General features: G+C 40.0%; 1 protein-coding gene across 5 annotated transcripts in view; it reads right to left on the minus strand.

The window, feature by feature from the left end:
• FGD4 (FYVE, RhoGEF and PH domain containing 4) overlaps window positions 1-14,699 on the minus strand; it is a 73,598-nt gene that overhangs the window by 32,826 nt on the left and 26,073 nt on the right. For 4 of the 5 annotated variants that reach the window (XM_081926916.1, XM_081926917.1, XM_081926915.1 and 1 more), the window contains exons 2-3: window positions 7,534-7,695; window positions 412-592 (exon numbers count right to left, since the gene is read on the minus strand). In XM_081926916.1, coding sequence (XP_081783042.1) covers window positions 412-592; window positions 7,534-7,695 — 343 coding nt within the window. The remainder of the gene's footprint in view (window positions 1-411; window positions 593-7,533; window positions 7,696-14,699) is intronic. The other variant, XM_081926918.1, reaches the window with a different exon arrangement.

Below are 14,699 nucleotides of genomic sequence, written 5' to 3' on the forward strand. Positions count from 1 at the left end.
ATGGAGCAGAAGCATGAGTGATAGCAGCCAAGTGTGGTGGCATGGCGGACGGAATCAGAGTGAGTGACAGATGGATAGCGTGGAGAAAGACTGTAAGAGAGTTAGACTGCCCTATCTAAAGGAACGGAATGCAAGCCTTTGACATCCATAACCAATATATAGACCCATTTATTTGACTAGCAAGAAGATACCTGGTGTGCAGAATGAACAAGTTGGCCCAATATAAAGGAGAGACAAAGGAATAATATATAGCCTTAAGAAACGTATCAGCTTCCCAATTTTGCATTTCACTAGAACACAACCATCCATCTATGCTATAAAAGTGGAGCACACACCAGTTCCTCATTCACTGTCACTTATGCTTCTTTTAATCTGTACCCTTTTGAATAAAAATGAAACAAACTTGTTTACCTGCCTCCTTCAAAATGACTGATGAGATCAGACACTTTACTAGTTTTTTCTTTAGATACGCAAGAAGAGGTAGGTGTAACTTCCTCCATTCTTGGCTTCGTAGAATGTAAAGCTTTATGCCTGGGGGTTTGGTGGGCAATGGATGACTGTGAATTCTGCAGATGTAATGGCTTTGGAGGCACTGTGAAGAAAAAGGAACATACTATACTGTATTTTGCATTTGGAGGCATTTCATATATCAAAGCTGTTCAACACTGTGACTCCCGGAAAGGCCTATGGGATTCTTAAAACCCTTTCCAAAACCACCAGATTTCCCGGTTTTTTTATTTTCAGGAAAGCTCTGCTATTATTATAAACACTGCTATTATTATAAACACAAAAACTGTACTCTGTACACCCTGCCTTAACTCTACTCTTTTCAGTGCCTGCCCAGATATGTAGAAGGTTTACATGTGTTTTAATACATTTTTAGCTGATCACTAGTTTTAATTATTATTTAAATGTTTTTAATAGCTCTTTTTACTGGTAATGTTATTGCTTCATTCTTTCTGTAAACCGGTTTGTGGGTGTTTTTGTTGTTTTATATAATCAAGTGATATATAAATTATATGAAAATAAATAAATGCAGGCAACTCCCCACTTGTGCGTGATCAGCACGTGCACTGCCATTGACACACATGCTGTTTTCAGCACTGAAAGGGGACAGGGTGGAACAGGGGGATCCCAGTGATGCATGGGGTGGCCAGGAACAGAACCCCCGTACAATTGGGGTAAATGTAAATAAATGTTGTACTCTGTCTATTCTCTCTCACACACACAAACACACACACAACATCTTCTTAGGTACTTAAGCAAGACCTGCCTCCTGTCCAGCCTCCACAACTTCCTCAAGAGATGTATAACTAATGAGCCCAGCAGCAAGGCTAACCCAAAAAGCCCACAGATGATTTGATACTGTTCTGGAACTTCCTACAGCTGAAGCAGCTCCAGGTTTTTGCGAGCCACAACTCTTTCCTCTTTGGCTTCTCTGCCTTTGTACTAAGATGTGCCTTGTCCAACAATTTCTTTCAAAATTATCTCAATGCCATATACAAAACTCTCCCTGGCCTGCAATCCAAAATTCGCCAGAGAGCAACTTCTTCTGTACATAGTACACAGGCTTGCATAAGACGATGTGAATAAAGAAGACCCCACCTCAGAGCCCGTCTCTGCTATGAAATGGGAACATAGGAAGCTGTCATACATAAAACCAGGCGATTGGTCTATCTAGCTCACTGACTGGCAGTGGCACTCCAGAATTTTGGGCAAAGGATATATCCAGCCCTAGCTGCAGGTGCCAGTCCACTGAACCTGGGAATTTCTGCATACAAGGCTCTACAGCCTTTTCCAATTTACTAGGTGACCTTAGGAAAGCCATCCTCTCAGCCTCTGCATTCTCTCAAACATTTGCAATATGAGAATTATAATAATGGCCTTACAGGGCTGTTGCAAGGATAACTGAGATAATATATGTAAAACACTCTAAACATTCAATAATGGCTTTATGAATACAGTACCAAGTATTTATTCAACAGCAAGGAAAAGCACTCTGCATATGCTCAGAGGTAATTTCTAGCATAATAAGCTCTTTCCAGGGCTGAGCAATAACTCAAAACAGACCACTCCCTTTATTTTAAACCACTTTGAGGTTTTATTACAATCAAATGGTATATAAATGTAAACCTATAGTCACTACAGAAGAAAATACCACCAATGGACACATTGATGGGGCATGGATTTGAAGCTAAACACACACACCCAAGCACCAAGGCTCAAACCTGAATCAGGGAGAGGAACAAGCAAAGCATATTCCACAATCCAAGTAAGTCATGGACAAGTCTCTGTTTGTCTGTCTCTCAGTGTTAGAAACTGAGATATAAAATCTAGGAACCAAATAGCACCTTAAATCTAGGCTATAGTCACCACAATGATATGCCTAGGTGCATTTTGTGTGTGTGCAAGATTACGAAGCAAATGGTCTGTGGGGAAGTGTGGCACCAAAAGACACACGTCTCTTGGTGCCGCGCTGCCACATGAATTAGCTGATTTGCAAGGCAGAGCAACACCAAAAGAGGCATGTCTTATGGTGCTGTGCTGCCCAACAGACCAGCTGAGTGGTGTGGCATCGCAGCCACACAAGCTAGCCAGATGGAGATGTTAGGGGCCAAACCTGGCAACCAGATATCTCCACTTCATCACAAAAGGCCAGCTGCCTGTCGCAAATCACAACTGGCACCCAGCTAATTTCGAATGCTGCTGCTATCCCTCTCTCTCTTTCACACACACAGGGGGAGATAGTGCTTCTCAACACATCAGAGGTTATGGAATACAGCTTGTAGGCTACATACGCAGCTGCCAGAAGAAGAAAGGAATTTCCCAGCTGAAGCCGCTGTCTCTCTCCAGTTTATTTATTGCACTTACTGCATCACACCTTTTCTTCAAGGAGTGCAAGGTGGCATACATGGTTTTCTTCCTCCTCATTTAATCCCAACAGCAAACCTGTGAGGTGGTTAGGCTAAGAGGCAGCAATTGGCCCAGGGTTACTCAGTAAGCTTCATGGCTCAGTGGGGTTTTGAACCGTGGTCTACCAGGTCCCTGAATTCCAAACCCAATCAAAGAGTCAAAACGTTAAAATAAAAAAAACAAAACCTCAAAACTTTGGCAAGCCAAAGGTGGTCAAGTCACATGCCTTGTGTGGCAATCTCTGCAAAGTACAACTATAACCTGTGAATCTGGAACAAATGGGTATTTTCTGAGGACCAAGTTACCTGTAAGCTCATGAAAAAGTTTATGTATGCACACACAAGCGCATGCTCATGACTCACAATAGCTCAAGAAAATCAGTCCAGCATGGAGAGCAAATGCACAGGATGCTAAAAAATAATTGTAACAAAAATCACAATTCCCTACAAGCATCCCAGCAGGATCAAAACCAAGTGTTTCTTTCTGTAATGAAGCATCTGTAACTGACCCATCAACTCCTCCTACTCCCCATGTTAATGGAAGTCTTCTGAAAACTTAAGAAAATATTATGGAGGGACAGCCATCACCACCCTGTTTTTCTTTGAACTGTTGTAATTGCTCATTATAGCTGTTTTATCTGTCAGTGTTCTTCGAATCTGCTTTGACATCCACCTGCATGCTGTTAAGAGACTGAGCTGTTTTCTACTCTGTGTTTTCTCTAGAAATGACAGGCAGATCTAGGCCAGTGAACATCAGCTAATTGCCATGAAATCGAACAGCTAGCTAACTGAGAGAGATGATAAAACGTAAGCGGGTTGGAGGAGAACTCAAAACCACCAACATGGCTGAGAAACAAGGAGGCCACAGAACAATCCTAGGAAATAAGTCTGAATGGAAGTAGCAGCAGCTTAGATGCTGTTAATGATAACAAAGCTGTATCATACAGAAAGCATCTTGAGCAGAGTGAAGAATGTTAAAAGCAACCTTCCATTAAGCACCTAAGAGCAGCCCTGTTGAATTATACCAAGGGCCCATCTGGTCTAGTATCCAGTTCTCATGGTGGCCAACAACTTACTTTATTTAATAAACTGTTTCACAGCCTGAAACCACTGATAAGTTCAAGATAAGATAATTTATTACGGTCAAAGACCAGCTCATATAACACAATAATGACAGTGTTCATAAAGACAAAATATACAATTGGAGCAGATTGCAGCAGTAGCTCATGAATTAAAATTGAGATATTGTGATAGGAACTTTGAGGTCTTAGACCTAGTATCTGAAGACAGTCATCCTTGAGTAATAGCCACAGAAGGCTTTATACTCCAGTAATCTGCCTGATCTTTTAAAAGCAGTCTGTACTAGTGTTCATCACTATATAAAGGTAAAGGTACCCCTGACAACTCTAGGATTGCACACTCATCTCGCTCCATAGGCCGAGGGAGCCGGCGTTTGTCCACAGACAGCTTTCGGGTCATGTAGCCAGCATGACTAAGCTGCTTCTGGTAAACCAGAGCAGCGCACGGAAACACCGTTTACCTTCCCGCCGGAGCAGGGATTCAAACCGCCGACCTTCTGATCAGCAAGCCCTAGGCTCTGTGGTTTAGACCACAGCGCCACCCACGTCCCTCAATCATCACTATATATTTGCTAGCAAATTCCATAGTTTATCAATGATATATATATATATATATATATATATATGCTTTCGTAGATTTTCACGGGTACAGGAATGCAGGTTTTGGTGTCCTCGGGTGTCTTCCCGTGTAAAAGTTGGGGTGTCTAGGCGACGTTTCGACGAGGTCTCACTCGTCATCTTCAGGCTGGTGCTTTCGGCTTCTTGTTACTGGAACAGAGCAGGATCTCAGTGTTTGAGTTCCTATAAATACTGTTGAGGGGGTGTGGTGTATAGCCTCCAATGTTCTGGGCAGAGAGGAAGTTCCCAGGCTAGTGTGCCTTTTCTTCTTTTGTTCCTTAATTACTTGAGGGATATCTTGAGTGATTTCTTGAGTGATATCCTGAGTACCACTTAGGTGGGTCATTAGGTGTGGATTAGTTGCTAAAGTCTTTGTGTCTTGACCTCTTGAACTTTGTGAAGAGTTTTTCTGAGAAGATGGCTGTACTGCACTTAGTTGTGCTCTGGCTTGGCTTCGTGTATAGGGGCGAGCTGTGGTTTTGTGGCCTGTGTCAGCCAGATCTGTGTAGGGATTGCAGGGGGGTGCAGCATCCGGAGGTGCCACCATGGTTTGACTAAGATATCCCTCAAGTAATTAAGGAACAAAAGAAGAAAAGGCACACTAGCCTGGGAACTTCCTCTCTGCCCAGAACATTGGAGGCTATACACCACACCCCCTCAACAGTATTTATAGGAACTCAAACACTGAGATCCTGCTCTGTTCCAGTAACAAGAAGCCGAAAGCACCAGCCTGAAGATGACGAGTGAGACCTCGTCGAAACGTCGCCTAGACACCCCAACTTTTACACGGGAAGACACCCGAGGACACCAAAACCTGCATATATATATATATATATATATATATAGCTTTTGTCTGTCCTGAACATTGTACCATTCAGCTTCATTAGATGACTTCAGGTTCTAGTATTTTATGGGAGAGAGAAAACTTCTAATCTATTTCATCATATACACTTCTGTCATGTCCCTCCTAACTCACTGTTTGTCTAAACAAAAATTCTGACTGAATATTAAACATATCCTATCCCATTGTTCCAAGAATTGTTAGAACAGATAGTACAGGACTGGGACGACCATTGCTTCAGCATCTACATGAGTCCATTATTTTGTGTCATTGTATTCCAAAACACCAAAGTAATAGACATACAGCAGACTGCCTATCCTAATGTTTCTCTGTTTACATGATTATCAAAGTGCACTCTGTTCCAGGAATTTGGTTAGACAAACCATTTAGTTTTGGACCAAAAAACCCTTAAATACTACTCTGTGTCACTTACTTGGAGGTCATGCGGAGCTCTATGCACATGTTGTTTCACCTTAGCAAACACTGTAAACACACACACTGTGCCTTGTTTTAAAGGCTAAACAAATGCTGAAATTAAGTTGGCCTACAGCTACCTCCGCCACCCCTAAAAACCTCTCTCTGGAGATAACATGTGATATAGGATGCTTAGGCCTACACAGCTATGGACAGCTTCCCATCCATATCATCCCACATGGTTCAGAAGGGAACCATGGTGAGGCATTTTCAAGGTGCACAATTGGCTACAGAGTGAAGAAAAAAAGAAGCTTTCATTCTGTGAACTTCATTCACTTATCCATGGATCCATGCCTTAACTCTGGTAAAGAACTAGGAAACTTGCTCCAAAAACTCTTGCTCTTTTCTAATGCCCTATTTGCCCCCCTGGATAGTAATAACTTAACATTTTCCAGGCTAAATTTATGTAGTTGTTTGCTTCAGATAGCAGCAATATAATGTTAAAAAAAAAGTTAAAGCAAGTATAAACATTGCACACTTTTTTTCCCCTGGATTTGTTTTCCCATGCTGGGTGGGGACTCAATAGTTATATAAAATGATACCATTGGTTACCAGAGATTTAAAGCTGCTTTTCAGAAAGAAACCAAGTACCAACTAACACTCTACAAAACCAGGTCAGGGCCTGTTGTTTGTTGGCAGAACAGATCTGGAATAGCAAAGACACCCTTTGAATATTTCCCACTCCATTCAGGGCAGACCTTTGACTGAACAAACATACGGAATAAAGAAAATGCCCTAAGTTTTCCTCAATTAGCAAGCTGGAGGAATTGTCTTTACGGCAAATAGGCCTGCAGTGCCATCTGAAGATGGTTGAGAAACTTCAGCTGGTGCAGAATTCTGAGGCCAGGTAGCTCACCAGAGCAAGACGGTTTGAGCATATTACACCGATCCTGGTCTGACTGCACTGGCTACCAATTAGTTTCTGGGCCCAATTTAAAGTGCTGGTTTTGACCTATAAAGCCTTAAATTGCTCAGGACCGCAATACCTCAAGGACCATCTCTTTGCATGTGAACCTACACGGACCCTGAGATCATCTTCTGAGGCCCTCCTTCATGTGCCTCCTCCTCAAGAGGTCCAGAGGGTGGCAACACGTGAACGGACCATCTCTGCAGTGGCTCCCAATCTGTGGAATGCTCTCGCTAGGGAAGTTCACCTGGCGCCTTCATTATACACCTTTAGGCACCAGACAAAAACATTCCTTTTTAACCAAGCCTTTGGTTGATTTGATTGACATCCTATGCCCTTTTAAAATGTGGTGGGAGTTTGAGGGGGGCGTTATTGAGTTGTTTTTATTTTTATTTTGTGGTTTTATATTTGGATTTTATTCTGTGAACCGCCCTGAGACTTCTGGGTATAGGGCGGTATATAATAATAATAATAATAATAATAATAATAATAATAATAATAATAAATGATGATGACAAGAATTGTATCCAACCCTTGCTATTTTCACCACAATGCATCTACAATCTCACAAAACCTGATCAGTTAGTGTGTGTGAGTGAGCCATTTTATTTGTGCCACAAAATACTGCATATTTGGTAAAGGTACTTTACTTGGTGGCCTCCGAGAGTCAACAGCTGGTCACAGATATGAGCTGCTACTGACCTTGTGGTTTTGGAATTGAAACTGGCTGTGGAGATGGCTTCTCTGGTATGATTCCATTTATTTTCTGAGCCACCTCATTGCCAATGTTTGGCTCATACAGTCTAGTTGTGCTGCTCGTCGTGCACAGTGGAGTTATGAAGATCTTTGGACATGTGCTGCCACCTGCAAGGAGAAAAGGCAACTGTGAACATGACTAAACATATGGACTTCCTTGCTAGCTCATATAAGGAAGATGAGAAGCCGAGTTCAGAGTGGTTTATCTCCTCTTACAATATGGAGCAGCAACTTGGAAAACCTAGATAAGTCTAACTTCTGCATGCAGTTTTAGGAGAGTGCACTTCAGTGCAATTTGAAACTATGCATGGTATTGGAGAGCCCAATGCTCAAAGAGGTTGGTGATTTCTCATTTTTACAGCAAGCTGCCAAAACATTCAACATTTCCAGTTGTGACTGTGATGTGTTTGTTACAATTATGGCCTGTTGCAAGAGCAAATTAATCTCAGCTTCTACTACATCAAAAAAGTGTGTTAAAAGACAGCCTTGGGAATTGGGCTGCTAGTTTATCCTTCTGTCCGCTACCTAATAGTCACATTGCCCAGTGGTTTTACAGGCCATAAGTATGATTGCCAGACAAGTCTCAATTTCCACTGACTCCGAAGACCTTTTCTTGAAGGCAACTTTCACAGTAAAAGCTCTGCATTAAGTTTTAGGTTATCGTGGAAAAAGTGGCTATGAAAATATTTAATCAGAATTGGCCATCCATAGAGGAATCATGGGATTCTTTCACAGTAAAAAAGTTAAATATAAAACCCTGTTTTATATGAATTTCTCTTAACTGGTCCTTCAACATCTTACCATTGGTCATTTGAGTGAATTTTGTATCTGCTACCCTTTACCCACAAATTGTATTTTTTTTCTTTCTTCATAAAGTACTAAACACTGTATCAGTAATGAGAGACATTTTTCTGCATTATTTTTTTCAGCAGTAGTTTTTGAAAAGATTAGGCTGTTTGCCTTGATTTAGACTTTTTACTTATGAATAAGGGGGCCGGTGGCACTGTGGTCTAAATCAGTGAGCCTCTTGTGCTTGCCAATTGGAATAATGGCAGTTCAAGTCCGTGTGATGGGGTGAGCTCCCATTGCTCTCTCCCACCTCCTGCCAACCTAGCAGTTCGAAAGCATACCAGAGTGACTAGATAAATACGTACCACTGTGGTGGGAAGGTAAATGGCATTTCTGTGCACTCTGCTACTCGCCATGGTGTCCTGTTGCACCAGAAGCGGTTTAGTCATGCTAGCCACATGACCCAGGAAGCTGTCTGCAGACAAACGCTGGCTCCCTTGGCCTGAAAGCAAGATGAGCGCCGCACCCCATAGCCAAGTTTGACTGGACTTAACCATCCAGGGGTCCTTTCCTTTACCTTTACCCTTGAATACTTATTTCTTGATGCCCACTGCTAAAAGAATAGAATATATTTTACAGAGTCGCTCCAGATTTTTGAATAGTTTATTGTTCTTTCCATTTGACTGGGCCATTTGACTTCAGATGGGGTTAGCATTTTAGGTCAACCTTTTGCTGCTCCATCTCTGGATTTGTCATCTCAACAGTATTCTTTAACTACATTTAGGCATTATACAAATTTGATTTTGGTCCTGCTTTCTTGAATACTGTGTAAATATTTAATCATCTTTTTAAAAACAAACAAACAAATAAATATGCTAGTAGAACAGGTTAGAATTTTGTGTTATTTTGTTCTACTGCCAAGGAAGATCATTTGGACAGAAACATTTCCAGTTTTATATGTATTTTCATTAATTTCTTATTTTAATATTTCAGTTTTTGATTCATAACTAATATTTGATATATGCCAGTGCTGTGCATATTCTGTTATGCTTAGCTGATTCACATTACATATTTTAATTTTTGTTTTAAAACTGTTTTTGTCTCTGTTTGCAGTATTAGACTTCCACAGGGATTTTTCCTACGGGGAATAAGTTTTATTTATTTATTTATTTATTCATTCATTCATTCATTCATACCCTGCCCAACTGGCTGGGCTTCCCCAGCCACTCTGGGTGGCTTCCAACCAAATATTAAAATACAGTAATGCCTCAAACATTAAATGCTAAACAGGAAGGAAAAGTAGTGCATCTATTCCAAACATGAACATTTATTTTCAGAACATTTATTTCCATGATAATTGATTCTTTATATATTTTAAATGTATAAGAAAATGAAGCTTGTGTTGTATAAAATGGGGGGAAATATTTTGGCAAAATGCAGAAAATTCATTTGAGATTTAACCTTGTGACTTTACATAACCACAAAGTCATCAGGTCCAAGTTCGCACAATTTCAAGTATCTCAGCATTTTCTACCTCTTTAAATTTGTGCTGCCTTAAAACGTTAAAATGAGCAGAAATGTTCAAGGTTAGTACATAGAGGGCTGCATTTGTTTGCTGTGATTTAATAGACAAGGCAGAATTTACAGCACTATAGCTATCAAATAATTTAGAAGTCACCAGTAAGAATTACACTTCTTATTACACTATCAATAGTCACTGTCAATTCAGAGGACAATATACAGATTTAAATACCCTCTTTGTAAACCCTTTGCACATCCTTAGCTTTGTGTATTTTCCAAGACACACCAATTCATATTTTGACTACTTCAGCCAAAAACTTTCTACTGTCTCTGTTCCACCCCAGAGCTGCACATGACAATTTTGCTTAGGCTTTACACTGCAAGACAGAAAACAATTACATCAGTTCAGCTAAGGGAATGTCTTTGGCTAGATGAACAATATTAAGGAGAACTTCATTTAAAAGAAAAGTGTTCCAAAATTCTGTCAGATATTAGGAAAAATATGACACAAATGCAGCTGTAAAAACAATAGATGGGCCCTGTCATGTGATGCTCTGAGAGAACAGCTGCAGAATTTGGCTACCTGTACTCAACAAGAGGCCAGCACAATATGTAGAATGAATTTCCTAATAGTGACATCAGGAAATGTGACATAGAGGACGATATGGGTTGGAACCTTAAGCTATGTTAGGCAGCAGCAGCTACTAAAAGTTAATGGACTGGATTGTGTCATTTATAACTTAAGACACAATTTAAGAAAGAAAACCCTTATACCAACATTAGAAAGACATGTGCAAGGAAAACGAAATGTTGAAGAAACCATTGTGAGAATGGAAATCCTGCACTGATGTAGTCACAAGTAAGACACCATTGTTAATAGCTCCTTTTTGGAAGAGAGGAAAGGATCAATTTCAGTGACAAAACTGTGGTGTATATCCTCTGTATGAATGCAGATACTCTTATTTAGGGTTTGTATTTACAATGCCAATTTTGCAGTATAAGGATGGACATTACTCCAAGTGCCACTTCCCAAACTAAAACAGTAAACCATAAACCCTTCCCTTCAGTGGTTCAAACACATTTTGCAATTTAACAGGTTAATTGCATATATGGATCTTCCTGTACTGTATAGGCTTATAAATCACTCATCTGCAGAGGACCACTTCAAACTTCAAAGTGCTCTCGTTACAAGGTACAATATGACAGAAAGAGATTTCTTTTGTGCATTTTGCTTTACTGAGGCCACCTCAAATAAAGTTTGTGAAATTGTTCAGGAGGGAATGTGGGGCAGGTCAAGGGAGTGCAAAGAAAGTTGAAGGATTTCCAGTGGGAAGTGAAAGTTTAATACTGAGCAACTCTGAATGCAAATCAGCAGGAACTAGTTTCCTGATGTATAATTTTTATCCCAAACACTAAGTAATAACAACAACAAAAAATTCCTTCCAGTGCACGAAAGCTCATACCAATAACAAACTTATTTGGTCTCTGAGGTGCTACTGGAAGGAATTGTTTTGGGGTTTTTTTGTTTCAACTATGGCAGACCAACACAGCTACCTACTCCAACGTATGAGAGCCTTGGTAGAAGATAAGGTTCCTGAAATTACGATCAATGTTGCCAAATTCTGTGTAGCTGCTATTAGGCGTAGGAAACAAGAGCTTTCCAATGTTAATATGCAGGCGAAGGCAAATACTTAATTTTATTTATGCTGTCTAATTTTAAATTGTTGTTATGGCCTAATCTGTATTGAAATTGTCCTTTGTTTTTTCCAGTGTTATGCTTCGCTGACTAGCTGTACGAGTTAATCTGGTCTGTGACCGTTTAATAAAATTTGATTTACCTACCTGTACCTAGAACTAAGTAATAAGAAAAAGTTTTCCCAGAATATTCTAAAGGGGGGGGGGGAGAGAATTGTTACAAAATGTGAAACAAACTGCACTTACTTTAGAAAGTGTTGTTTCCTTCCAAATTTGCATACCAATCTTGCCACAGAAATTATCTGGGCCTCCAGTGCCCCTTAACTACCATGTACTTGTTTATTCAGAAGGAAGTGCAATCTTATTCAAAATCTGTGAACTTCCCAACCCCCTGATCTAGGAACTGCTCACCTACAGAGTTTCCATCTCATCTTTGCAAAATAATTGATAAAAGTGAGAACTGTGAAGGAGATCAATAGGAAAGGCATGGGACAGGACTTTGAATGGATAGCAAAGACACTCAGAAGTCAACTGTTATTAAAGTGCTAAATAAATAAATAAATGGTTTTGTTATAAAGTTTGACTTCTATTTGCAGAAAAAATATAATTACTGTAACCTTTAACTGATTTGGAAAAGTGAGATGGTTTGAGATGATAAAAATGTTACTATTAAAAGGGTCAGTCTTTAAACTTCTAGTGTGTGTGTGTGTGTGTGTGTGTGTGTGTGTGTGTGTGTGTGTGAGCTTTCTGTGGCATCCTGTTTCTAAAAATACTGACCTAGTGGCTTTACTCTATTTCCTCACAATAAAGAGCATTTGCTTTCTTCATTCTTGAAAAACTTTTTTAAAAATATAGACTTGTGCACAATCTTTGATGCATGATCTTTAGTATGCAGTACTGGAAATTTATGTAATAATTCAATGGAATTTAACAACCCTGAACTATGATCCCCATCCTATGGCTCCTATTTCTTCTGAAGGAGGAGTCCCTGGAACTCAATCTCAGTCACATAACTATTTTTGGTTGGTGTTTTTCTACAGAAGAATCATGGTAGTTAATTTTAAACATGAATGTTAGCCCTAAAGCTGAATAGCGAATTCATTTTCTGGTTTGGTTAAAGAGCAAGGTCCAGGAATGCTTTAATAACAGAGCAGCAATTTCACTGTACTTATGTGACAATCTCTTTATGCAGTATTGCTTATTTCACAGCACACTTGCCAAACTTAACAGCCACTAGCTTATACAATACAGAAGGAAAATGAACAGCCAGTCCTTCTTGTGTGTTCACATGGAGAATCTACCCAGATGTCTCATCAACACTCCTGCACTTCCTGTTTCTGCCTTGAAAATAATAATATTTTTTATTATTTATACCCTGTCCATCTGGCTGGGTTTCCCAGTTCCCTTGATTGAGATAGATAGATGGATGGATGGATTTCTACACTGCTTAATATATTTAAAATATCTTTAAGCAGTGTGCAGAAAACTGAAGAAACAACAGACAACTTAAACAGAATATTACAAAAATGCACAGTTATACCTTCCCTGTCACCCACAAAAGTCTCACTCTAGACTTGCTTTTTATGGGCAGGCCCAAAGTAGACAGTACTTCCTCAGGCTGTCCACAGTTCCAGGTACAGCAGGTTTGTTGAGTTTCCCAGGGGGTCCAAAGAATGGGAAGATGGGGGCCCTCCATCTCTCAGCTCTTTCTTCACCCTCTGCCCTCTCCTCCTCCTCCAGCTGCTCTTCACGGGCAAAGTTCAAGCCAAGAGAGTCCTGCTCTATGAAGTCGTTCACCTGCAACTTTTCTTTATATCTACTAAATCCACCACTACAGGCCTCAGTATTATAGTAACTCAGAAAGCTCTCCGATATAAATTTGATGTTAAAAACATTCATTTATATTCATTAACTGAATGAAAAGCTTGAGCTAATCTTACAGGTCAGTGCTCTGAGCAGTTGAACTTAGCTATGTATTAGTTGCATCAAAATAATTGGATTATTTTTGTCTGCAACTGAGATAAATAAAACACAACATGGCTGAAGAAGTTAGGAAACAACAGTGACCACAAAGACTCCCAAATGTAACCATTTGTTTTAGGAAAGTTGGGCAAGTACAATGCACACCAAAGACTTTCTGTAATCTATGCATGATCAGGTATCCCCAAGTTATTTAGACAGTGCACGTTCTTTTAACAGTGGAGTTAGAAGGGACCCAACTCCTTGCTCTGATTAAAGTTATCCCAGCAGATAATTATAAACGAAAACACAATGACAACAAATTACTTTTGGCCTTCGAAAATAGATTGTACATTGCCTTTAGATGTGAAGTTTCTCCAAATTTTAGGCTTAAAAAACCAAGTCTCCACCTATCTAATTGCTATCTGGAGGCCCATGTGCTGGTTCTGAAGATACTTTGTTTTTATTCTTTCAGCACTTTCTCCCTTTTAAAAATTCTTTGGACGTGGTGATTCCTTTCCAGGATGCATTACAAACAACCTGAGGATTGTGAGGCAAGGGCTTCCCCAAGGTAAGTGTGAGAAGCTCCTTCTCCCCCCGCCCCTTCCCCTCACATTTTGGAAACCAGAGCAGACCAGCAAGGAATTACCAAATGGGGATGGGAGTCTTACTGAACTGGTTCTGAATATTGATCCCCCAGAGCAGTGAGCTAGACTTGAAGTAGTCACAACAGCAGGGATTTCACAGATTGTGAGGGCAGAAAGAAAAACCCTATCTTCTGCTATTTCTGCAAGAAGACTGGAAATGCTAGGTGCATCTACAAGCCTTGGCTAGCATGTCAATGATGTTCCTGAGACATTTTTTCAATGACCATTCAATTCATGACTCAGAAGTCAAATTTTATGTTCTGCAAATTGCCTCCCCACTTTAAAGGTTTTAGTAAATTTCAGCCATGACGATTTCGTCAAGAATAAGGGAGCAGTAGAAAAGCAAAAGGAACCAGGAAAAGCGTGGAAGGAAAGTCATATGGTATATGTATACATGCTGTATTGGCAAGGAAGTTGTAAGTGGGACGGGGGGGGGGAGGTTAAATATGCTCTCTGTTCCTGTTTTTGAAAATGCAAATAATTTAATAAATAAATAGATAA

This window comes from Podarcis melisellensis, assembly GCF_964234715.1.
Source record: "Podarcis melisellensis genome assembly, chromosome: 10".
Taxonomy (NCBI): domain Eukaryota; kingdom Metazoa; phylum Chordata; class Lepidosauria; order Squamata; family Lacertidae; genus Podarcis; species Podarcis melisellensis.